Source organism: Mauremys reevesii, linkage group 14, assembly GCF_016161935.1.
Source record: "Mauremys reevesii isolate NIE-2019 linkage group 14, ASM1616193v1, whole genome shotgun sequence".
NCBI lineage: Eukaryota > Metazoa > Chordata > Testudines > Geoemydidae > Mauremys > Mauremys reevesii.
The window spans coordinates 32,504,124-32,530,168 of NC_052636.1; the positions used below are offsets into that span (position 1 = coordinate 32,504,124).

Genomic DNA, 26,045 nt, shown 5'->3' on the forward strand with positions numbered 1-26,045 from the left:
ACAAATTAGGGCATTTCCACCTCCCAACCTCCTGGGTCTGTTCCTAGAATCTAGGGCACTTATTAAATAACTCCCAGCAGGTTTGCCACACCCTGGCCTCCTCCTTTCCCCATGCTGTGAATTTCCTGCCCCGCTCCAACCTCCAGACCAGACTGTGCAAACCTTCCCATCTCCGGTGTATTTCCTGTCCCTCTCCTCCAGCAGGAACCCACCAGCAACCCCCCGACAATCTCTACCTGAGTTGGCTCCACTGCAGCAATTTCTCTTCCCTGTCCCACGCCAGGCTGGGATGAGCTGGAGCAAAACATGGACGTCATTCTGCAGCCTGTCTGGGGGAGAAGGGCAGTTGTGGGTGTTTCAGCACCGGTTTTAGTTAATTTATCATCACACTTCCCCCAGGCCCTTTCCTGCACAGAGACACCCTAGATTCTGCCATGCTGGGAAATGCTCAATCTGTTTATTACAATGTAGATCTGGCCCTCCTGCCAGGCTAAGCCCAGACACATTTTTAACCTCCCTTCTCCCTCCCCTCACCCCGTAACAAAGTCTCTGAACACAAGACTAGAAAAGAGCAGAACCAAAGGAGTCACTGTGGGGGGATCCCTCGGACACTGACCCCACAGCAGCCACACCTCAGCAGGGGGAATATGGAGTCAGGAACTGGCTTTTCCTCTGTCTGATCCTTGTTTTGTTCACTGGAAAATGGTTCTGCCCAGGGATGCAGCAATACATGTGTCTGGGTGGACTAGAGAGCTGGAAATCTCTTCCCCCTCATTTCTCCCACTGCCCCTTTCAGTCTCTCATTCCTCTGTCCTCTCTCCCTGCCCCTCTGGCTGGGAAGGTCCCATTCCTGGGGGCTTTGCTCTCCCATGGCTGGATTTTCTCCTGGCAATTGCTACTGGGAGGAGAAATGAGGAGGGGCTATTTGTGCAGAGTCACTTTCTTGCCAGACCCCAGCACTTTCCCTGAGGTCTGTCAGTTACCTGGAGACTCTGGCTCAGAATTTAGTATTAACAGGGCCCAGGGCTGCCCTAGGGGGCTAGGACCAGCTGGAGAAAGTCATCCCCTGGGCCAAGCAGAGAAGCAGCTTTAATTCAGGTCACATCCCAGCACAGAACCCCACTGGGGGAGCAGCAGCTGCTAAGCCTGGTCTCCCCGATCACAATGGAGGCTGCAGCCTCTGACCCAGGAAGCTGAACCCCAGTATCCTGAGCAGAGAGGGACAGAGCGTCTGAGCAGCTTCCCTCCTTTAGCTCTCTGGGGAGAGCAGCTAACGAGAGCCCCTCCTCACAGGGAGAATTGCTGATCTCATTTGCCCCACTGTCCATCCGGAGTCACTCCTTGTCTTTCCATACAGTGACTCTGGATTAACAATGGTCTCAATGAAACCAGAGTTCAGAAAGAATGAGTCCAGAACGCTGTGGAAGGGACCATTGTGCGGCAGTGCTGACCCCCTTCCCACCTCCCTCACCCCCACATCCAGGACAAGGACTGGACAATGGACTGGACAATCTAGGACAATGGAACTGGAAGTTCCTGCAGTTTTCAAGAGGGGAGAAGAGCAAAAATCTGTGATTTCATCTCACAGTGTCTGATAAGTGGCTAGAAAGTTATCACAGTGACTGGCCTGGCCGGGGAGTGTCGGGCAGTGCTTGGAGCCAGGATTCTGGCATAAGCTAATCAGGGAGAAGAAGAGGGGTCAGGAGCAGCCCCCAGAGCCCCAGCCAGCCCCCCCCCGCAGATATTCCCTGGGACCCAGCCCCCAGAGTCCCTGGCCAGGGACCTCAGATACCCCTCAGAGCCCCACCGGCCAGAGAACCCCCACCAGACCTTCATTGCCAGGTTGGGAATCCCAAAGGGTTCCCCCCACCAAGAGACCCCAACAGCCAGAGACCCCCCAAAAGGGACCCCCACTGGGAACTCAGTCCCTCACTGCCTGCCTATGATCCCCCCCCCACCCTCCAGCAGGACCTGCCCTGCCCTTTGCCTGGCACCCCCTCCTCCCCCCTGCGGGATCCCCTGGTGCTTTACAGGGGCACCCCCTGGCCTAGCGCCGGGGATTCTCCCACACACACTCTGTGCACTGGGCAGGGCAGCGATCCCAGGAGTCTGCGGGAGAAGCCCAGACAGAGCCCCTGGCACAGCACCAGGCTCCCTCTAACCCCCTGTCCCGCCTCCCCAAGAGACGCCCACCCCGGCTGTTCTGCAGCCACCAGGCCCCCAGCGATACCCACCTCCAGGACCCACAGCCTCAGGGCTGGGCACATCACAACCACCCCCTGAAACCCCAAATCTCCAGAACCCACCAACCTCACTAGGGTACCCCCTGCCCAGCCACCCAGAGGCCTCCCCCACCACAATCCCCTTCAGCTGCTATCTCCCGCACAGCCCCACCCCACCCAGCAACACTGTGACCTCCCAGGGCCCGAGAAGGGGATAGAACGTGACCCCCGCCCCCTGCTGGCCAGTCACACAGGCAGAGGGAGCCCTGGGGGATGTCTCTTGAACTGGAGTATGGAAGGCCTGGAGGGACAAAATAGGTAAGAAATGTCCATGGCCTGTCACTAGCAAATAATGGCCACCCTGGATCCACCCCAGAGGTGGCTGCATCTTTGCACTGTGGGAAGCAACCCCTCACAGAGGCCATTTGCCATGGGATTTGCGATACTTCTCAACTCACACTGCGGATTTGATAACACAAGAGAAAAACACCAAGATCTGAGGGGATTTTATATCGCTGTTAACAGTGATGAGCTGCCAAAATCTTAACAACGGGTTCCCTATAAAAAGTTCTGATTTAAGGGATGTGCGACAGCATGTATTTTTTGTACCAATAGGGTTACCATACATCCATATTTTCCCAGGAGGTGATTAAGAACCGAAAAGCCTGACATGTCCAGGAAAATACAGATGTATTTTAACCCTACCTAAAGTTCTTTTTTAAAAAGATGGGGCTGAACTAGAAATGAGCTCCGTTTCACATGTGTGGGTGGTGATCAGGGACAGTCTCAATTTTTGGGTCTTTTTCTTATATAGGCTCCTATTACCCCTCACCCCCATCCCGATTTTTCACACTTGCTGTCTGGTCACTCTAGGTGTGCACATGTGTGTGGGTCCCAGCTGCTCCCTGCCCCCCCCCTCATTAAAGCAGGTGTGCAGGGTTACTGCCCTGGGAACTGCAGGGCACCAGTGGATGTGGGGCTGGCTGCAGATAGGGGCGTGGGGCAGGGCTAGCTGGAGGCAGGGAGTGACACGGGCTGGCTGTGGGCAGGTGATGCAGACGGGCGGGCTGCGGGCGGCTGTGGGCAGGGGGTGGCTGTGGGCCGGGGGTGGCTGCAGGCAGGGGGTGGCTGTGGCAGGAGCTGCAGGCAGAGGCTGGCTGCGGGCAGAGGGTGGCTGTGGCAAGGGCTGGCTGCGGGCAGCGGGCGGCTGCGGGCAGGGGGCTGGCTGCGGGTGGCTGTGGGCAGCGGGCGGGGCAGGGGGCGGCTGTGGGCAGGGGCTGGCTGCAGGCAGGGGTGGCTGGGGTGGCTGGGGCAGGGGCTGGCTGTGGGCAGGGGCTGGCTGCGGGTGGCTGTGGGCAGGGGCGGGGCAGAGGCGGCTGGGGGCAGGGGCTGGCTGGGGTGGCTGGGGCAGGGGCTGGCAGGGGTGGCTGGGGCAGGGAAGGCAGGGAGGGCTGGGGCAGGGGCTGGCTGGGGCAGGGGTGGCTGGGGGTGGCTGCGGGCAGGGGTGGCTGGGGTGGCTGCGGGCAGGGGTGGCTGGGGTGGCTGTGGGCAGGGGCTGGCTGGGGCTGGCAGGGGCGGCTGGGGGCAGGGGTGGCTGGGGGCGGCTGGGGGCAGGGGCTGGCAGGAGGCGGCTGGGGCAGGGGCTGGCTGGGGGGGCAGGGGTGGGGCTGTGGGCAGGGGTGGCTGGAGGAGGGGCTGGCTGGGGGCAGGGGTGGTTGGGGCAGGGCGGCTGGGGGCAGGGGGCGGCTGCGGGTGGCTGGGGGCTGGCTGGGGCTGGCTGTGGGCAGGGGATGGGGCAGGGGCTGGCTGGGGCAGGGGTGGGGCAGGGGCTGGCTGCGGGTAGCTGCGGGCAGGGGTGGCTGGGGGCAGGGGCTGGCTGGGGCTGGCTGCGGGTGGCTGGGGCAGGGGCTGGCTGGGGCTGGCTGGGGGCAGGGGTGGGGCAGGGGTGGCTGTGGGCAGGGGTGGGGCAGGCAGGGGCGGCTGGGGGCAGGGGTGGCTGGGGCTGGCTGGAGCTGGCTGTGGGCAGGGGTGGGGCTGGGGCGGCTGCGGGCAGGGGCTGGCTGGGGGCAGGGGCTGGGGGCAGGGCAGGGGTGTAATGGGGTGGCAGGGCAGGGGGCAGACAGGGGCTGGGGCAGGGCAGGGGTGCAATGGGGCAGGGCAGGGGTGCAGACAGGGGCTGGGGCAGGGCAGGGGTGCAATGGGGGCAGGGCAGGGGTGCAGACAGGGGCTGGGGGAGGTGACAGGGGCTGGCTGCGGCGGGGGTGCAGACAGGGGCTGGGGCAGGGCAGGGGGTGCAATGGGGTGGCAGGGCAGGGGTACAGACAGGGGCAGGGGTGTAATGGGGTGGCAGGGCAGGGGGCAGACAGGGGCTGGGGCAGGGCAGGGGTGCAATGGGGGCAGGGCAGGGGTGCAAACAGGGGCTGGGGAGGTGACAGGGGCTGGCTGCGGCGGGGTGCAGACAGGGGCTGGGGGCAGGGCAGGGGTGCAATGGGGGTGGCAGGGCAGGGGTACAGACAGGGGCAGGGGTGTAATGGGGTGGCAGGGCAGGGGGCAGACAGGGGCTGGGGCAGGGCAGGGGTGCAATGGGGGCAGGGCAGGGGTGCAGACAGGGGCTGGGGCAGGGCAGGGGGTGCAATGGGGGCAGGGCAGGGGTGCAGACAGGGGCTGGGGAGGGTGACAGGGGCTGGCTGCGGCGGGGGGTGCAGACAGGGGCTGGGGGCAGGGCAGGGGTGCAATGGGGTGGCAGGGCAGGGGTGCAGACAGGGGCTGGGGCAGGGCAGGGGTGCAATGGGGGCAGGGCAGGGGTGCAAACAGGGGCTGGTGGCAGGGCAGGGGTGCAATGGGGGCAGGGCAAGGGGTGCAGACAGGGGCTGGGGCAGGGCAGGGGGTGCAATGGGGGCAGGGCAGGGGTGCAATGGGGGCAGGGCAGGGGTGCAGACAGGGGCTGGGAGGGGTTTCAGGGGCTGGCTGCGGCAGGGGTGCAGGCAGGGGGCTCTGGGCGGGGGAGGGGCGCAGACACTCACACGGGGGGGGGGCTGGGAGCTGCAGGAGGCAGCCGGGCACCCACCAGGCAGCAGCAGGAGCCCCAGGGCCAGAGCTCCAAAGAGCAGCAGCAGCAGCAGGGCCAGGAGGCAGCTCACGTGGCTCCCGCAGCGCAGCGCCCCCCAGTGGCCGGGAGGAGGAATTACAGGCTTCCCAGGCAGAGCCCATCAAAGCTTCCCTCGCAGGGAAGCTAGTTAACAAGCGGGTCTAAAACCGCTTCTAAATTTAACAACGGGTTCGCGCGAACCGGCTCCAGCTCACCCCGGCTGTTAACGAACTAGTGGAAAAGGGGGACTGTTGGACTGGATTTTATATGACTGTCCAATACATAAACACAAAGTGATGGTTCCCCCACCCCGACCATTGCCATGGGCAGCAGGGAGCCCTTTGAGGAGCTGATTAAAAGGGAGGGGGAGGGGGAGCTGAAAGGTCCCTGGATGAGGGAAAGGGGCAGCAGAGGGGGATGGGCGGGTGACTGGCAACTGATGGTTGAGGGTAACTGTGTTGGTAGTTAGGGGGCAACAACTGGGATTGGGAAACGGGGGTCTGGGCAGTCCCCATGGGGGACACGTGCGCCTCCCTTCCCTGCCCTGGCAGAGACCCGGCATCTCATAGAATATCAGGGCTGGAAGGGACCTCAGGAGGTGTCTAGTCCAACCCCCTGCTCAAAGCAGGGCCAATCCCCAACTAAATCCCCAAATGGCCCCCGCAAGGAGTCAGCTCCCAGCCCTGGGTTTAGCAGGCCAGTGCTCCAACCACTGAGCCATCCCACCCCCACTCCAGGGGCAGCCATGTGCTGGGGAATGACTCAGGGCAACAATTTCCCACCTACACAAGGACAAATCGCTGCAGATCAAATGGGTGGGAAAATGCCCCTCACTAGAGAAGATTTTAAACTGACGTTTGAGACTCATGGGGAGAACGGGGGAAATCGGGGGAGACGGGAGAGCTGATCATTGGAGGGGAAAGGGGGGAAATCGCCCCAGATTTTATAGCCCGTGTGAGACACTGAGCGAGAAAAGGGGCAGAACTAGAGAGAATTTGTATCGGGGGCAAGACGCAAGGGGCACAAACAGGGACAGGATCCAATTAACTCCCCTCCCCCCTTCCCCCGCCCGCCACTCCCCCCCCCCAGGAATTTCCTGGCTGCCCAGAGACAGTTCAACCCCCGCCCCGTGTCCCACCGACCTTCCCCTCCCTACAACTCCAGCTTCTCCCCTCCCTGCCTGACACCCCCCATCTCCCCCCACACCACAGGGGATCCCCCCACCCGGCCCCAGTCTCTGCCCCCCAAATCCCACTGGGGCGGAGGCAGCTCTGAGGCTTCTCCCAGATTCCCTGGGGCAGAGTCACTTTCCTGCCCAGCCCCAGTGCCCACCCCGGGGTCTCTCACTCCCCGGGGGCTCCGTGGGAGGCTGGACACCAGGGATGCAGGACGGCAGGAATGGGGGTGACAGGCCTCCTGTTCCTCAGTCTCACGGTGGGACCGAGGGGGCTCGTCGCTCTCCGGCTCGGGAGCACTGGGAAGACCCGACCGTGGAGGGGCCGTCGCTGGGGGGGGCGGCCCCGCGCAGGTGCTGAGCACGTCCTTATATCACTTCTGTGGTGGGAAAAGTGCTGAGGAGATGGAACGCTGAGGGCTGGTTTTGGCGGGAAAAACCGGTTTGGACTGGTTTGAGCCTGTCCCCTGATGGTAAACAAGTCCCCTCTCAGAGATGGAGTCCAGGGGTCAATAGTTTGTAACTTTAGCGCCCTCGTGGCCAAGATGGAGTCTGCTCTGCAGGCAGCTCTGGCCAAGAGACAGCGCGCGCAGGAATGCAGCAGGAGAAATCCCTTCCACCCCAGGGGCACCTGTTCCAACCCCCAGAGTGAACACACCCACCCACAGGAAAAGCACAGTCTATATAACAAAGGGAGATATTTATTTACAGAGGGCTGGGAGGAGAAAAACAACAAGGGGAAATATAGGGGGAGCAGGAAAACAGGGCTGCATTCAAACCAAGGCCCCACGGACCCAGCGGTAGCACAGTCTGACAGGGCAGATACCGAGCAATGTGTCTGTACACAGTGTTCAGGAGGCCTGAGCAAAGTTCCAGTCCGGTGGTGAGTCTTGGGTGCTCCTGGTCGTCTTCAGCGCCAGTGAACTCTCCCCAGCAAACCCCTCCGGTGCCTCTTCTGCCGCTCTCTGCAAAGCCCCACAGAGCGGCCACCTCCCCACTTAACTATCTAACAGCCTCCCTCCTTATTCCCAGTGCGGAGTCACAAGCCCCAGTACTCACAGCCCCAGGCAGCTCCGGGCAACCGTGATACTGGGTCCAGCTCTGGCCTGTCCTTCTCGGGCGATTCCCCCCGGCACAGGACTCCTCCTGGCTCCTGTCCTGGGCTGTCCCCGATCGGGCTTGTCCTCCTCAGGCCTCCGGCAGGTTCTCCCTGCTTCCTTCTCCAGGGCCAGCCATGCTGCTTCTCCTCTCTCCCTCCAGCTCCAGCCCCGCCCCCTGGAGTTTTCCTCCTTTTTCTTACTCTCCCCCTCCCCCTTGGGAAAAAGATTTAAAGGGGCCATGCTCTCTAGACCCCAAAGGGGTTACACTCTCCCCCCCCAAAAGAAATAATCCTTGATGTCCCCATCAAGGTAGACAACTTTAAGCCATGGATCCCCAGCAGGAGACCCAGGGCCCCCATTCGTCAGAAGCATTCCCATCATCCATCCCACAGGACCCCGAGGGGTGGAACAGGTTTCCATGAGGCAGCTCGCCCCGTGGCACCCCAGGAAGCTGTAGGTCACTGGGTTCCCCTAAACGATCATACGTCAGCACACACCTGGGCTTCCCTTCCCTAGAGGAACGTCTAGGCTGGCTGTCGGATGTTGGCTGAGGTGACACCACTGGACATGGAGGCAAGATGATGGGTCCTTGAGGTACAAATTCAAGTGCATCTGGGTTTAAAGTGGCTGTTTGGGGTACAGGGTTCTCTGCCTGCACTGAACCTTCCTCATCATGTTCTTGGGGGGTCTCCACAGCTTGGGACAGTGAGGCCTCGGGAATGCTCAGTGTGGGGTCTTCCCCTTCACCATCTCTTTGCGTGACAACAAAAGGATCCATTAGGGTCAGGGATCGTCCGCTGGTTCAGAGTGCGATAGTCGACGCACATGCGCACCTTTCCACTTTTCTTTCGTACTACGACGATCGGCGATGCGTAGGGGCTCCTGGATTCCTCAATGATACCTGCTTGAACCAGTTCCTGTAGGTGCTGCCTCACATCTTCAATATCAGCGGGGGCTAATCGTCTCGACCTCTCTCGAAAAGGCCGACCATCCTGCATTTGGATATGGTGCTCCACATCATGTGCACACCCAACATCCCATTCATGCATAGAGAAAACAGCCTTCCTCTTGATTAACTTCTCACACAGGCAGTCCTTCCACTCAGCAGGAATGGGGGAATCCCCAAACTGGAAACTATCCCTCCCAAAAGGCCTAGCCTTGGTCTTCTCTTGGGATGGGGGCCCCCTGGCTCGCTGGTATGCAGCTTTACATAACGCATGCATTGGCAGCTCCTGCAGATAGTTGTTCCCTGCCATCTCACGGCATTTCCACGCCAACCTCTGGAACAGGTTTGCATTTGTCCCTAGGATTAAAGGTGCATACGTTCTTCCCTTTGGTTCTGGGCAGACCAGTGCCAAAGTTTCTATTTCCTGGTTTACCCCCGCAACATTCTTTGGGAACTGAACATTTAACAGGATATATCCCCGATAGGGGCAGGAGTCACAGCCAATTCCCCAGACTGTCAGGCCAGACAGGGGACGCAGGGGCAAGTGCTGCAGGTGTTCTCGGTAGTAGGATTCATAAAGTATGGTGACCTGTGATCCACTGTCCAGCAATGCCTCACACAATCGTCCTTCTACACGAACAGGTACTATAGCTTGGGGGCCTATCAGCCCACGTGGGTAGCCTCTGTTTGTGGTTTTTCTGGGGAGCCTTGAATTTCAGGGTCTTGGGTTGCTCCTTCCCAAGCCCTGTTGGTGTTTCCCTGAAGCCTCCTAATGGTCTGCTGCAATCTCTGAGATACCCTTGCATGATCTGTCTTGTTTTGACAGTCGAAGGCATAGTGACCATCTCTTCCACAGTTATAACAGAAACCTTCACGCTGGCTATCACCCCTTCTGCTACTCTCCTCTCTTGAGGATGGCACAGTATGTCCCTGAGCTTTCATCATGGCCACTTCTCGGGTCAAATCTCTCAGTGCTGCTGCCACTGATGGGGCATCCTCCATCTCTCCAAGCACTGTGGTGGTGTGACTCCCTGCCATCTTCGGCTGCAACACTGCATCCGCTTGCAACAATCGGTCCTCCTCCTCACGTATCTCTCGAATGAGCTTGTGGAATGGGGGTGGGTTTTGGGCCCGCTCCCTCAGCTGCAGTTTCCACAACATCAACCCATCTTGTCGGGTGCCCCGGAGGATTTGGTCCAACCTAGCGAAATCAATGCGCTTGGTGGGGATGCCCTCCTTCCGCACTACCTGCTGTAGCAAATCCTCTAGTCTCCTGATGAAATCAGACAATCGTTCGTGGGGCTCCTGATAGGTATGGCGGAAACGATAATACAGGTCTTCACTGCTATCAGTAGCACCATAGACACTCTCAAGAGCGGTTAAATAGTCTTGCACTGTGGCAGCTGGTTGTGAGTCTTTCAGGGTTCGGATAATTCGCATGGCAGGTCCCCTCAGACTCTCAAGCACCCGTTTCCGCTTCTCAGCATCAGAGCATTCCCACTCTTGGACAAGTGGCACCGTAAAATCCCTCCATGTTTCATAATCATCCTCCCCTGAGGGTACAGGTGACACCCCCGAGAATGAACGTAACCGCTTGTATGGAGCATTTTCATGCACCGGCTTCAATGCATCTTTGAGAGCATTTCCCAGCTCTTTGGCCCATCCCACCAGGCTGGGTGCTGCAGGTGTTGGAGCCCCTCCTAATGCTAAAATTAATTCTTCTCTTGTCCGCTTCTCATCTACCATCAGAGCTTGCAATTTCTGTGCTAAAGAATCCACCTCAAGTGACTCAGGCACACTAGGAGGGGACTGCTCTGCGCCGAGAATTGTCCAGGGGATACCTTCTACTTTCACCTCTTTGGGCACTTTGTCAAGATCTGCTTCCTTGGAGTGAGTACATAGTGCTACCATGCCCTTCACTTTGCGGTTGTAAATACGGGTGTGGACCTTTACCCTCCCCAGTATTTCAGCTGCATCTAAGCTCTCCTCAATCTCATTTGGTTCCATCTCTTCTGGGAACCCCGCCACCAGCACAGCTTTGGTTACTGGGATTCGTGCCCCTCGGCACAGGTCTTCTAATAATCCTCTCTCCATTTTTTTTTTTTTTTTACTGAGATGAAAGTCACTCAGGAGTTTCTTTTCTCTGTGAAGAAAAAGCCCAGGGTGCGCAACGTAGGGGTGTGGGTATGTGTGTGTGTGTGTGCTGCAAATCCCCGTACGGGCCACCAAGTGTAACTTTAGCGCCCTCGTGGCCAAGATGGAGTCTGCTCTGCAGGCAGCTCTGGCCAAGAGACAGCGCGCGCAGGAATGCAGCAGGAGAAATCCCTTCCACCCCAGGGGCACCTGTTCCAACCCCCAGAGTGAACACACCCACCCACAGGAAAAGCACAGTCTATATAACAAAGGGAGATATTTATTTACAGAGGGCTGGGAGGAGAAAAACAACAAGGGGAAATATAGGGGGAGCAGGAAAACAGGGCTGCATTCAAACCAAGGCCCCACGGACCCAGCGGTAGCACAGTCTGACAGGGCAGATACCGAGCAATGTGTCTGTACACAGTGTTCAGGAGGCCTGAGCAAAGTTCCAGTCCGGTGGTGAGTCTTGGGTGCTCCTGGTCGTCTTCAGCGCCAGTGAACTCTCCCCAGCAAACCCCTCCGGTGCCTCTTCTGCCGCTCTCTGCAAAGCCCCACAGAGCGGCCACCTCCCCACTTAACTATCTAACAGCCTCCCTCCTTATTCCCAGTGCGGAGTCACAAGCCCCAGTACTCACAGCCCCAGGCAGCTCCGGGCAACCGTGATACTGGGTCCAGCTCTGGCCTGTCCTTCTCGGGCGATTCCCCCCGGCACAGGACTTCTCCTGGCTCCTGTCCTGGGCTGTCCCCGATCAGGCTTGTCCTCCTCAGGCCTCCAGCAGGTTCTCTATGCTTCCTTCCCCAGGGCCAGCCATGCTGCTTCTCCTCTCTCTCCCTCCAGCTCCAGCCCTGCCCCCTGGAGTTTCCCTCCTTTTTTCTTACTCTCCCCCTCCCCCTTTGGGAAAAAGATTTAAAGGGGCCATGCTCTCTAGACCCCAAAGGGGTTACAAGTTCATATGCTCCAGATTGGATCTGATTTTAAAGCCAGTGATTTACTTCATAAACATCTTATTAACCAACTCATTGAACCTGTTGAACAGTTCATACTCCTGACACCTAACAATGAGATAAAAAAAAGAACACAGACAAGCCTTGTCAGTAACAGCTAATGTCCCAACTCTGCGCTTGTTGCAGGGCTGCTGCTCAGGGACGGGAACCTCCTGGCACCCAGCCTCCACAATCACTCAGGCTGCACTTTCTGCACTACTAGGTGCTGGCTGAGTGGGGCATGAGAATTGGTGGCCTCTGCTGCAGGTGATGGGAATCGCAGGTATTTAAAGCCATGGCCTAGAGGAGGGAAGTGCCTAACTCCAGAGTCTGCAGCTGCCTAGGGCCAGGGCTGAGGATTTAGAGTCCCTAGTGCAGCCATTGCAAGGTTCAAGTAGGCTCAGCCCTGGCATTGCCACCCCTCCTGCGGCTAGTAGCTGCAGCTGGCTAAGGCTGGCCTCTGGGAACTGGCCCCATGGCTGTAGCCAGAGAAGCTACAAGTGGCTCTGTGACTCCTGGGGCCATTAAGCTAGAGCAGCTAAAGACACTGGAGTTCACCTCAAGGAACAGAGGTCACCAGTAGGACAGGAATGTCAGGGGGAGCAGGGAAAGAGGGAGCAGGTCAGGCTGGCAGAGGGAGCTTCCAGCTGGTTGGGAACATGTCCAAAGTGGAAAGGAAACAAGCATGGGGAGAGGTGGTGGTGACCAGGTAGCAGACTAGCATGTAGATGGGAGCAGAGGGAGAGAGGCTGGTGGCTTCAGATTCCCAAGGGCTAAGTCCTGACTTTGGGGAGATGGTGTTTGCAGGTGGCTGGCTCACATGGCAGGATGGCTGCTGAGGGAGGGATCTGTCAGAACTGATCAGGTGTCTGCTGGCTTTAGAACTGTGAGCTGAGACTAGGATCACATGCGGTGACTGGTGACGTGGGGGGTACTGGAGACATGGCTAGAGAAGGTCTGAATGAGGAAGGAGATAAATTTGTGGGGAGTTTCCTTGATCACTATGAAAGTTCTGCTCACTGTGGACACTGGTAAACCCACATGGGTGTACAGCTAAATAAGAAAACCTGGGGGCTGAGGGAGCTGTGTAGGGCAATGCATATAGTCACGGAGAGGTGTGTGATCAAAATGAAAAATGTCTCTGAGGTTCAGTAGTGGGTATGCTAAGGCACCAATGGCACTGCCCCACCAGGCCCACACTCAGAGCCCACAGTGACTATATAGGGGCCTACAAATATGTTTGGTGCTGAGGCCCACAAAAGGTTAATCTGGCCCTGACTGCCTGAGCACTATTTCAGCCCCACATTTTTGGATGGATCTCCCACAGTGGGAGCTGCAGAGCACTCCCCCCGCCACACCCACCCACCCATCCACCCCCTGGTGTTGGGAGGGGAACAGGAGAAAGGACAAAAGAAGCAAGAGACAAAGAGAAAGGAGGGAGGGAGGGAGGAAAAGGTGAAACAAAAAGGACAAACCCTAATGTCTCCAGTGATTCTGAGGGACAAAATCTCAGGTGCACAATAAAATTCTGCTTCCTTAAGCTCGTGTTTTCCATGCCTAGAATTCAACTGTCACCACATGGATCAGACTGAACAGGTTTCAAACTTCCAGGAGGCTCTTACCTTCTAAACAGGGACGGCTGTTTTCTAGTAAAATCACTGAAAGGGAAGGAGAAAACTCAAAAGAGGTTCCTCCTGGCGCTCACGTCCGTGAACCCGAATACTCTCTCAGTCCTCAAAGAGAGACCTGGAGAAGGAGACTTGCTGGAGCAAAGCCACAGGGGTCTCTGAGGTTTCCCTGGCCCCTCACCCCTGTCCTGCCTGGCTGATGTCAGCATCTCTCTGTGAGGTCACCACCTCCCCACCACCTTGGACCAATAGGCTGAGGTCCTGCAAAAGGCCTTTGTGATGTCACTGCCACACCCCTCCCTTGCTGTGCCAATGTCCTGCCCCTGGCCAGGCACTTTGCAGGTTTGAGCTACTCCCTGTGGATCACCCCACTCAAGGAGCGTTCGTTCTAGGCAGCAAGCCGGCTAGACAGGGAAACATCAGACGCTGCTCCCAATGCTACACTCAGTTTTTCAGAAATTACTCGACTTTATGGCCAGAAGAGACCATTAGAGCATCTAATTTGACCCCCTGCATGTCACAGGCCTCCTGTAGGACACAATAGCTACTTTTGGGGCAAACACATTCCAGAAAGGCATCTAGTCTTCATTAAATGACATCAAGAGATGGAGAATCCACCACTTTCCTTGGTAGCTTGTTCCTGTGGTGAATCATCCTCGCTGTTGAATATTTTTGCCTTAGTTGAAATATGAATTTGTCTCTTTTCACCTTCCAGCCATGGGGTCTTGTTATGCCTTTCTCTGCTAGATTAAAGAGCCCCTTAATAGCCAATATTTTCTCTCCCTGAAGGCACTTCAACACTTCAATGAAGTCACCTTTCAACCTTCTTTTGATAAGCTAAACAGGTTGAGCTCTTTCAATAGCTCACTAGAAGACATTTTTCTCCAGCCCTCAGGACATTTGGTGGCTCTTTGCTGCCCCAGCTCCAGTTTCACAACATGTTTTTCAACTGAGGACACCAAAACTGGAGGCAGTATTCCAGTATCAGTCTCACTGATGCCGTGTCACCTCCTGTGACGTTATTGACATAATCTGTAACTGTATAGATCACCGTTGCGACCGCTGTTCTATATTTGAAGCCAATATTATAGAAAGGTTGTCGTGTAAGGGGTCTATGGAGAGGTTCTGATTGGCTGATTATAATGATGCCATCTCTAGATGTGTATCATTTTTGTAGTTGATGTTATAAGTATTGGCTCTGTTCTGTCATTATTTCAAACTTGTGATCTGCTTCCGGGGAACACCCCAGACAAGTTGGTGTCAGTTCTGCCTAGCCTGCTTGATGGCCCATTAAGGACCATCAGCTACACAATCGACCCACTGAGAGAAGGCAGATACGCCTTGTGACTCAGCAAAGTATGCAGGGACCTGCCTATGGAGAGAACGCTAAGGTTTTTCTATGCCACGTGCTGGATAGAGTGTCCTTGGGACAAAGAAAGCAAAGACCACATGGCAAGAGACTATAAAGGCTGATACCTCATCTCCATCTTGTCTTCAATCCTGCTTCATACCTCTGGAGGGACTTTGCTACAAACTGAAGCTCTAGACAAAGGACTGAATGACTCATCCCAGCGGGGGATGTACTCCAAAGACTTGATTTGAACCTGCAGTTTATTCCATCATTGCTACAAGCCTGAACCAAGAACTTTCCCATTACTGTATGTGAAGGGTTAAAATCCATGTGCATTTTATATAACAACCTGGTCTATGGATTCTGCCAGCTCTTTTCCAGACCCGAAGTCCAGACTATGGTCTAGCCCACTATGACTCTTTTGATGGTTTAAATTACACTCACAGGCACTGATGATAGAGTTACTGAAAGTTTGGGAGTTAGGAGCTGATAGGTCAGTGGTCCAGTCCTCTCACAGATGACCCCGACCCTCTGGGACAGGGGCAGGTCTGAGCTCTCACACCAAATGCCTCATTGTGGCTGCCAGAATCTATGGGCGGCTCATTTAGTTTACACTGAGGGTTGAGTCCTGCTTCGTGCACCATGTGTGAGAATGAAAATCCTAAACCGCCCTTTGAAATAACAAAAGCAGCAGGACATGTTATTGTCCCTGCCCCAAAGCAGACAGACTGATGGAGAAATGCCATTGAGACCAGGGTAATACTCCACTGCCGTTCTACCTTTTTTACTTGCTAAACTCCCTCCCAGCCTTGTGGGGTCTCAGAGCCCGGTACTGAGCCTGAGCCGAGATGTCTACACTGCAAATTTACCACCCCACAGCCCAAGCCCTGGGAGCCTGAGCTGGTATGGGGCAGCCCTGGGTGTTACATTGCAGTGTGGACATAAGCCTATTGTGTTTCATTTCTTAGGTTCTGCTGCCATCGTGTGGCCATTTCCTTCCCCTCCTTTCTGTCCAAAGCACAGAGCCCAGTTCCTCCAGAGGGAGAAGGACATCTTTCTTCTTTCCTTCCTCAACAGCCCCCTTCCTTGGAGAGCCCTTTGCTGGGGTCTGAGTGGGGAACAGCCGTTTCTGAGGATTAATTTCATATTAATGGTGTTGATCTATAGATTTTACAGCCAGACTAGATCACTAGGTACCTCTGCTCTGACCTGATTCAGAACAGAGTCCAGAGAATTTTACCCAATGACTCCTACATCCACCCCAAGATCTTCTGGCTGAACGAGGAGGGTTCATTCAGAAAGTCATCGTGTTTGGGTGTAAAGGTGTGAAATGATGGGGAAATTGGCTCCTCTCTCAAGTTTAAATGTTGTCACTTCTACATCTAGACCGGGTGGCCAACCTGAGCCTGAGAAGGAGCCAGAATTTCCCAGTGTAACTGCCAAACGTGCACCTTTGTATGCAACTACTGAGTCAATTGTGAACTTTCCCATCATTGTCCTTTGCTCTTAATCCTGAGGCTATTGCCCCATCATGGGGCCATTTCCCGCCTCTCTTTCATACAGAAGCACAATTTTCTTTGCACAGACACAGGAACAGCAAGATCTTTCTCTGTCCCTTGTGCAAAGCAGGGGGGCAAATTCCATGGAAACAATGGACAAGCAGGGGGCTATGGGCACATCCAGCCCTGTCCGTGAGATGTTCCCTCCCCTCTTTCTTTATGCCCCTGTTGTTATTTCATGGATTGTCTGGGATGGGGAAAAAGCTGAGATCACTCCAGGTGGAGGGGAAAAGAACCCTGAAAATCTCAGGACCCAACCCTGCTACCGGGATCACTGAGGTGCTGGGAATCTGCCTGGGAAAGGGACTGTGTGAATTGTCAAGGTGGGGAATGAATAACAATCTACAACTAGATCCACCTCATTAACCACCGACACAGGCTAATCCTGCTGCTGATAGAAGGGAAACTGGGAGCCATTCTTTGCTGTTCAGCCATGGAAACAGTGACCCAATTGCACTGCAGTGAATGTGCTGGGGAAGGCTGGACTTCACAGGCAAGTGGAAATAGTAGATCCTAGAAATACCTGGAGCTTCCCACACCACTGCTGCCACCAGGGTGAGGTGTTGAGCTGCTCACAGCATCCCCCACTATGACCTTGCAGCAGGGGATTGCCGCACCCCCAACCCAATGCAGGGGAGAGGGCTGAGTGAATCTCTGCACCCTGAGACCAGGGCAGCCACTCTCTCTGCCCCACACATAGAATCTGGCCCTGCTGAAAAGTGACCCCTATGAACAAGTCACCTCCAGGAAAGCAGGATTAGTCCTCAGAGAGGGGAATGGGCTTCTCGTGAAGCTTATAGGTCACTGGATGCTCTGGAAACAGGAGGGCTCTGAGTGTAACCCATAGCAAACACAACCTGCTAGGGGATGTAGCTCAGTGGTTGAGCACATGCTTTGTGTGTATGAGGCCCTGGGTTCAATCCCCAGCATCTCCATGATCATTTTTTCACCCTGCTGCTTTGCTCATGCCCAGAGGGGATGTGGCCCACCAGTCTCCCTGCACCAGTTTCAGTCCTGCTCAGTGAGGGGCAAGTGACAATTGCATGGAAGGTCTGGGGGGGTTCTGCTCCTAAGTCACCTCGGTACATTTAAGATTCCCACCTGCTGTCTGCTTGGGACAATGGTAGATGAGAAGGGCGAATCCTCCAGCACTGGAGGGAAAGGTCCCATCTGCACAGACTGAGAGGCAAGGAAACAGAGGGGCAGTCAGTGCTCAGGGAGGAGAGGGGTCAGTGATTTACTCCCAGCAGGGGACACTGTCTTTTTGAGTATCAGCGGGGTAGCCGTGTTAGTCTGGATCTGTAAAAGGCGACAGAGTCCTGTGGCACCTTCTAGACTAACAGACGTATTGGAGCATGAGCTTTCGTGGGTGAATCCCCACTTCGTCAGATGAATGGAGTGGGAATTCTGTGCCTGGCAGTTTCTCCGCCCTTGGTGATCACACCTCAACTGCTAGAAGAGGGTCTCATCCTCCCTGATTGAACTAACCTCCTTATCTCTAGCCTGCTTCTTGCCTGCATACGTATACCTGCCCCTGCAAATTTCCACTACATTCACCTGACGAAGTGGGATTCACCCACGGAAGCTTATGCTCCAATACGTCTGTTAGTCTGTAAGGTGCCACAGGACTCTGTCTTTTTGAGGCGAGTGCTGCTGGCTTGGGATGGTGCTGACGATGGATAGAAAAAAGGCTGGAGTCAATGGCAGATGGGACCACAGAAGGGGAAGGGGAATGGCAGCCCCACAGAAGGTCCTGGGTGCTCAGATGCCCCCAGTTATTGCACCCCGGCCTGTCCTAGACAGAGAAAAGACACCGAGGGACCCAGCCCCCCTACAGTGATCCCATGGACAAGAACCTGGTTAGGAGTGGGGTGAAGGTTCCCTCTGGGCAAAGGGGAGCTGAAATCCCTCCGTGTCCTGGAATTTAAGCAATGAAAGCTTCAAACCCTGCACGGGTGTGGGCTGAGGTGCATCAGCAGAAGATTGGGCTGGACAGGGGTGGCAGGTTTGTATAATTTTTGGTGGTGCCCAGAATGGGACCAAGTCCTGCCCCACCTGCCACACATACCTGCCTAAGGCTCTGGGAAGGAGTTTGGTTGTGGGAGGGAGAGGGGTTGGGCTCTGGGAGAGTTTGGGTGCAGGGTCTGGGCTCAGTCAGGGGGTTGTGGTGAAGGAGGCAGTGTGGGGGGCAGGCTCTTGGAGGGAGGTTGGGTGCAGGTGTGGGGTCTGGGCTGGGGCAGGGGTTGCAGGAGAGGGTGAGGGGTGCAGAATTTACCTCGGGCATCTCCCGAAAGCAACCTGCAGCCCCTAAGCTGGAGGGCCGGGGGCGTCTCTGCGCACTGCTACCCACAGACTCCACCCCCGCAGCTCCCATTGCCACAGTTGGCAGAGTTGGCAGTTGGGGCGGGGGCAGCATGTGGAGACCCCCCCACCCCCACAGTTGTTCTTCTCACAGCTGGCTGATGGGGGGCAGCAGGGGATCTCCCCAATCTGGGGGAATCTCTCTGTGCCCCACTGTTAGTTCTCTATCCTGTCTCCCCCTAACCACGCACACCACTCTCCTCCCCATTATCAGTGTTTTAGAGAGACCCCTCCCTCCCTTTATGGGATACAGACTCTCTGTGACAGAGACTGACTGGGGCTCCTCTCTGCATGGCCCCAGTGGGGAAGGAAAGAGACTGGGGGAGGGGGAGAAGATGGGCAGAAGGAGTCTAATGGGGCAAAGCCAGAATAGAGGAGATTTTCTTCCTGTTAAAATGTACTGGAGTCTCATTGCTGAAAAGCCGCATCTTGAGTTAAGTTTGAACCAGCAGCCTTTCAATTTCCAGGCAAAGGTGTGAACCACAGAGACTGATAACTGCCTGCTTCCCAAATGTGTTTAAAAAACATCTTTAGGGGTGCAACTGGTTAGTGCAGAGGGGCCATCTGTTGGGGTTATGAGTTCAAGCTTTCTCTCAAGCCCTTGTTTCTCTTACCTGTGTAGTTTGTTTTGCCAGTTCATATAGAAAGTGCTATACTAGAAAAAGGAGAGTAAGTTCTAAAATGTAGAGGTGGGTGCATACTTTAGAAACATCCCCCCTGTGCTGCCATTAGTTCCAGTAGATTGTTCACTGGAAGGGCAAATTGATTTCTTTGCTGCTGAGAAAGAGGCCAGGACAGGTCTGTGGGCACCAGATCTCTCTGCTTCTTCCAGCTCCTTCCCTGCCCCAGTCACTGCTGTAGGAGGATCCTATATGCACTGAGCCTAAACATTTTCCTGGGCCTTCTTAGCATAGTTGGCAGCATGTCAGTCTCATACTCAGTAGGTCCTGAGCTCACACCTCAGAAAAGACAATGGTTTTCTGCTCCCTGCTTCAGATTTTCTAAAGGAAATCAGACAAAAGAAGCTATAGGAGAGTGGCTCCTAGACACTCTAACACACACAGATTTTTCAAGGCATTAACTTTTCCTTCTCTGTGGAGTTTGTATTCTCCATAGAGCAAAATAAAACAAAAACATGCAAGTCTAAGACTAATACAGTATGAAACTCAATACAGATAAAATCTCACCCTCAGAGATCTTCCAATAAGCTTCTTTTGCAGACTAGACTTATTTCTTGTCTGGGCCCAATCTTTTCACCTGGTATAGTCCTTGTTCCAGCTCAGGTGGTAGCTAGGGGATTTCTCATGACTGCAGCCACCTTTCTTTCTGTTCCACCCCTTTAAACAGCTTTGGTACAAGGCAGGAATCTTTTGTCTCTCTCCTGGGGAAAAGCCCCAGGTTTAAGATGGATTCCTGTACCAGGTGACATGGTCACATGCCCTGTGAGACCCCAAGCCTTCATTGTTCCTGGCCTGACTCACAGATGGTGCAGGACAGAGCCATCTCCAGTCAATTGTCCTGGTTAATGGGAGCCATCAAGAGTCCAAACCACTAATAATGGCCCACACTTTGCATCATTACAACAGGACCTCAGAGTTATAGTTCATATTTCTAGCTTCAGATACAGGAATGATCGGTTCATACAAATAGGCTGAACACACACAGTAGATAATAAGCTTTGTAATGATACTGCACAAGAGACCTTTTGCATGAAGCATGTTCCAGTTACATTATATTCACACTCATTAGCATATTTTCATAAAATCATCAACATCAAAGCAGGGAAAGGGTTTTACTGCGGCACCTGGGAGCAGTTGAGTTTCATGTGCAGGCTCTGCTATGAGTTCCTCCAGGTTTCCCTTAAGCACACAGGGCCCTTAGCGGGTACTCTCGATACAGGAATGGCCCAGATACAATGAAGTGATGGGAATTGCATTTTCCTTTTTAATTTTTGAATTTCCAATGACATTTCTGTTTGTGATTTTGTTTTGCTTCGTATAACTGTGTTTTCTCAGGGACTTGATATTTACCAGGCTAACTAACAGCTAATAATGGGAGACTTCCAAGCAGGGCGTGGGCGAGCAGAAAAGAACTGTAAGAGATGCTGGTTTTCGACCTTGTGTTAGATAAGAATAGAATGCAGATTGTAGCAGAAATTGCTGAGAGAAGTAAGCTATCAGAAAGGAATATGTACAAACAAAATGCAGTTGTTGCTCCTCAGTGTATGTCGCAAGAGGTATAAATGCTTGCCTTAATTGTTTATCTAACCGAGACCTACCTCGGGAGGGGAAACTCTGCCTGTCTGTACTCTCCCGAATAACTGCAGTTGCTCGAAATAAACGGCATAATATAATAACATTTAACATCCCTGTGGTGGGAAGAACATCTCAACAGCCCAACACTGTGGCATTTGATTTCAAAAAAGGAGAACTATACAAATATGAGGGGGTTAGTTAAACAGAAATTAAAAGGTACAGTGACTAAAGTGAAATTCCTTTAAGCTGCATGGACACTTTAACGACACCATAATAGAGGCCCAACTTAAATGTATACCCCAATTTAAGAAACACAGTAAAAGAACTAAAAAAGACTCACCGGGGCTTAACAACCATGTAAAAGAAGCAGTGAGAGACAAAAAGACTTCCTTTAAAAAGTGGAAGTCAAATCCTAGAAAGGAGCATAAACATTGCCAAATTGTAGGTGACAAATGTGAGGAACTGTCACAGACTGAAGTGTCACTAGAGGAGGTTTTGGAATTAATTGATAAACTCAACATTAACAAGTCACCAGGACCAGATGGCATTCACCCAAGAGTTCTGAAAGAACTCAAATGTGAAGTTGCGGAACTATTAACTATGGTTTGTAACCTGTCCTTTGAATCGACTTCGGTACCCAATGACTGGAAGTTAGCTAATGTAACGCCAATATTTAAAAAGGGCTCTAGAGGTGATCCCGGCAATTACAGACCAGTAAGTCTAACATCGGTACCGGGCAAATTAGTTGAAACAATAGTAAAGAATAAAATTGTCAGACACATAGAAAAACATAAATTGTTGGGCAAAAGTCAACACGGTTTCCGTAAAGGGAAATCATGTCTTACTAATCTATTAGAGTTCTTTGACGGGATCAACAAACATGTGGACAAGGGGGATTCAGTGGACATAGTGTACTTAGATTTCCAGAAAGCCTTTGACAAGGTCCCTCGCCAAAGGCTCTTACATAAATTAAGTTGTGATGGGATAAAAGGGAAGGTCCTTTCAAGGATTGAGAACTGGTTAAAAGACAGGGAACGAAGGGTAGGAATTAATGGTAAATTCTCAGAATGGAGAGGGGTAACTAGTGGTGTTCCCCAAGGGTCAGTCCTCGGACCAATCCTATTCACCTTATTCATAAATGATTTGGAGAAAGGGGTAAACAGTGAGGTGGCAAAGTTTGCAGATGATACTAAACTGCTCAAGATAGTTAAGACCAAAGCAGATTGTGAAGAACTTAAAAAAAATCTCACAAAACTAAGTGATTGGGCAACAAAATGGAAAATGAAATTTAATGTGAATAAATGTAAAGTAATGCATATTGGAAAAAATAACTCCAGTTATACATAAAATATGATGGGGACTAATTTAGCTACAACAAATCAGGAAAAAGATTTTGGAGTCATTGTGGATAGTTCTCTGAAGATGTCCACGCAGTGTGCAGAGGCGGTCAAAAAAGCAAACAGGATGTTAGGAATCATTAAAAAAGGAATAGAGAATAAGACTGACTATATTATTACCCTTATATAACTCCATGGTATGCCCACATCTTGAATTCTATGTACAGATGTGGTCTCCTCATCTCAAAAAAGATATACTGGCATTAGAAAAGGTTCAGAGAAGGGCAATTAAAATGATTAGGGGTTTGGAACGGGTCCCATATGAGGAGAGATTAAAGAGGCTAGGGCTTTTCAGCTTGGAAAAGAGGAGACTAAGAGGGAATATGATAGAGGTATATAAAATCATGAGTGATGTGGAGAAAGTAGATAAGGAAAGGTTATTTACTTACTCCCATAATACAAGAACTAGGGGCCACCAAATGAAATTAATAGGCAGCTGGTTTAAAACAAATAAAAGGAAGCTCTTCTTCACACAGCGCACAGTCAACTTGTGGAACTCCTTGCCTGAAGAGGTTGTGAAGGCTAGGACTATAACAGGGTTTAAAAGAAAACTGGATAAATTCATGGAGGTTAAGTCCATTAATGGCTATTAGCCAGGATGGGTAAGGATGGTGTCCCTAGCCTCTGTTCGTCAGAGGATGGAGATGGATGGCAGGAGAGAGATCACTTGATCATTGTCTGTTAGGTTCACTCCCTGGGCTGCTTCTGCTCTACAACTATAATTGTCTTTTTACACCAAAATCACTAACTTGAGCACCCAATTCCATGTACAGTCCTAGTGGATGTAAGGCACAGGTAACTTTTGCCTCAGGGTAGCTTATTGGCATCAACCCTCTCTCCCCCACCTGGAGCTGATGAAATTCCTGGCTGGAGGGACACACGCTCCTACAAGTCAAAAGGAAAGGAGCTGATAGAAAAGATCACAGGACTGACCCCAAAGAAGGGTGAGCTGCAAAAGGCAGAAGCAGGCAACTCATCCGGCAGAGCTGAGAGACCACAGTGAAGATGGTGCAAAGATCACTATATTGGAATTAGCAAATGTGATTTTTTTTTAAAACAAATCTTTGGGAAGTCCTAATAAAGGCATTTCTTACAGTTCTCTCCCATTTCGATTTTCTGATCTCTAATAGGGAATGACATCTGATTGAAGCTTTTCCCAAATGTAGAGCATGTGTAGGGTCTCTCTCCACTGTGGATTCTAGGATGTCTGACAAAGTCTGAGTGCTCAATGAAACTTTTCCCGCACTCAGAGCATGTGTAGGGCTGCTCTCCTGTGTGGATTCTCGGATGTCTGATCAGGAGTGAGCGCCGCCTGAAGCTTGTCCCGCACTCAGCTTTTCCCCATCGCCTGCACCCCGCCCGCCCCCCACCGCCCCCCCACGCCCGTGTGTCTGCACCCCCTGCACCCCATCCCCTGCCCCAGGTCAGAGCCTGCCCCTCACTCAACCTCCCGTAGCCTGCAACTCTCCTGCCCCCAACGCCTCCCAGAGCCCGCGTGCCTGCACCCCTGTACCCCAATCCCTGCCCCAGGTCAGAGCCTGCACCCTCACTCAACCTCCCCATAGCCTGCAGCCCTCCTGCCCCCAATCCCTGCCCCAGCTCGGAGACTGCACCCTCACTCAACCTCCCCATAGCCTGCAACCCTCCCACCCCCAACTCCCTCCCAGAGCCCGTGTGTCCGCACCCCCTGCACCCCCATCCCTGCCCCAGCTCAGAGCCTGCACCCTCACTCAACCTCCCCATAGCCTGCAACCCTCCCGCCCCAACTCCCTCCCAGAGCCCACCTGTCTGCACCCCTGCACCCCAATCCCTGCCCCAGGTCAGAGCCTGCACCCTCACTCAACCTCCCCATAGCCTGTAACCCTCCCGCCCCCCAACTCCCTCCCAGAGCCTGCACCCCAAACAGGGCCGGATTAACCTTTTGTGGGCCCGGTGCTAAACATATCAGTGGGCCCCCATGGGGGAAATGTGGACATGGGGCAAGGGGGCAGAGTCCTCAAAGCGAGGGGCTGGCCGGGGGCAATGGGAGATGGGTCATGGCACGGCAGGGACAGCCCCACTCCACCCAGCCCAGTACAAGGGTGCTGTTTACAAACCGGGAGCTGCCAGACCCACACTGTCCAGCCCAACCCTGCACTGCCATCGTGCTTCTTCCCCTGGGGGGCGGGCCCATGCTGCACCATGCTACCCCCTGCCCAGCACCCCTCCGGCTCCCTACGCCCAGCGCCGCACCACCCAGAGCCCCCCACGCACCCCCTGCCCAGCACCCCTCCGACTCCCCACGCCCAGCTCCGCACCATCCAGAGACCCCCACAAACCCCCTGCCCAGCACCCCTCTGACTCCCTACGCCCAGCTCCGCACCACCCAGAGACCCCACAAGCCCCTGCCCGGCACCTCCAACTCCCTACACCCAGCGCCGCACCGCCCAGAGACCCCGCAAACCCCTGCCCAGCACCCTCCGGCTCCCTACGCCCAGCACCGCACCACCCAGAGACCCCACCAACCCCTGCCCGGCACCCTCCAACTCCCTACACCCAGTGCCGCACCCCCAGAGACCCCACCAACCCCTGCCCGGCACCCTCCAACTCCCTACGCCCAGCGCCGCACCGCCCAGAGACCCCACAAACCCCTGTCCGGTGCCCTCCCAGATCACTCCCCACCCACTCAGAAGCCCCCACAGATCCTCACTGACCAGTGCCTCTCAGCTGAAGACCCCCATAGCCCTCCCACAACTGCAGTGCCCTGCCCCTTCCCATCCCGAGCCCCCTACAGATCCCCTCACTGTCCAGTGCCCCCACCACAACTGCACAGTGCCCCACACAGACCCCACACTTCCCAGCGCCCTTGACACACACACACAGATCTCCCCCACTGACCGCCCCCCCACACACACAGATCTCCCTACCCCCCACTGCCCAGCACCCCGCAGACCCACTAGAGACCTACTCTCCCACACCCTAACCCCCAGCCACAGTAGCCAGCCCTGATGGGAGGTGACTGTGTCTGCCAGGCTGAGATGGCAGCGCAGCCAGAGCTGGTCCTGGGGCAGGAGAACTCCGGCCCCTTGGGAGTGGTGGAAGCAGCCAGGCTGGAGCAGGAGCAGAGCCTACCCGGGGCAGGCTCCCTCAGGACCCAGCTGAGCCTCCCTCTGCCTCCCCTGTGAGTGGCTGAGACTGGCCCAGCCTCTGCACCAGTCCCAGGTGGCTCTTCCCCTGGGGAGGCAGGTGGGGCTACACAGGTCCCAGGCAGTGGAGACAGCTCAGAGCTGGAGCAGTGCTGGGGAGCGGGGCAGATCCCTGAGACGTGATGCCCGAGATCCCACCCAGCCCACCCACAGCCATTGGCCCCGTGGCCAGCAGCCCTGCTGAGCCCGCATGGTGGCCCCCAGCTGCTGGGTGATGAGCCCTCTACAGCAGTGGCATAGCCAGGCTCTAACATCAGGGGAGCAAACACATAAAAAGAGGCACCACCCAACATATCGAATTACTAATTGGATACGTTTAAATTTGTTATACGTATTTATTTTGTACTTAAAATAAAAACCCAAGAATGATCCAGCCACAGGAGGATTTGCACAGCTGGCATTTTGCAGGAGAACTTTAGATTATACTTAGATATACTTTTGATTCTAGAAACTAAATGACAGAATACAGTAGCTTATAATTGTCACAGGTTTTAAAAAAATACTGGCCATTTTTCCAGTTACTAATTTCATTTTAAAATCAATCAGTGAAATGCACTTTATTTATAATAGATCATAATACTAAAGTCACCAAAAAGGCATAACAAATACAAGTTTTATGAGAATTGGTGAGCAAAGATCTCATAGCTCTTCAGGATTGG

At 54.3% G+C, this 26,045-nt stretch overlaps 2 protein-coding genes and 1 non-coding gene across 3 annotated transcripts in view; 2 read left to right on the forward strand and 1 right to left on the reverse strand.

The window, feature by feature from the left end:
• The window catches only part of LOC120381593 (zinc finger protein 585A-like), a gene marked incomplete at both ends in the record, with an annotated part of 108,780 nt that overhangs the window by 39,046 nt on the left and 43,689 nt on the right, over window positions 1-26,045 (forward strand). The gene's annotated exons all lie outside the window — the stretch shown is intronic.
• LOC120381966 (zinc finger protein 420-like) overlaps window positions 1-26,045 on the reverse strand; it is a gene marked incomplete at its 3' end in the record, with an annotated part of 60,267 nt that overhangs the window by 9,671 nt on the left and 24,551 nt on the right. Inside the window, exon 2 of the mRNA XM_039500140.1 lies at window positions 23,457-23,535. Within this exon, the coding sequence (XP_039356074.1) occupies window positions 23,457-23,535 (79 nt within the window). The remainder of the gene's footprint in view (window positions 1-23,456; window positions 23,536-26,045) is intronic.
• Window positions 17,052-17,123, forward strand: TRNAT-UGU. Its single transcript has one exon. It is a non-coding gene; the product is annotated as a tRNA-Thr (tRNA).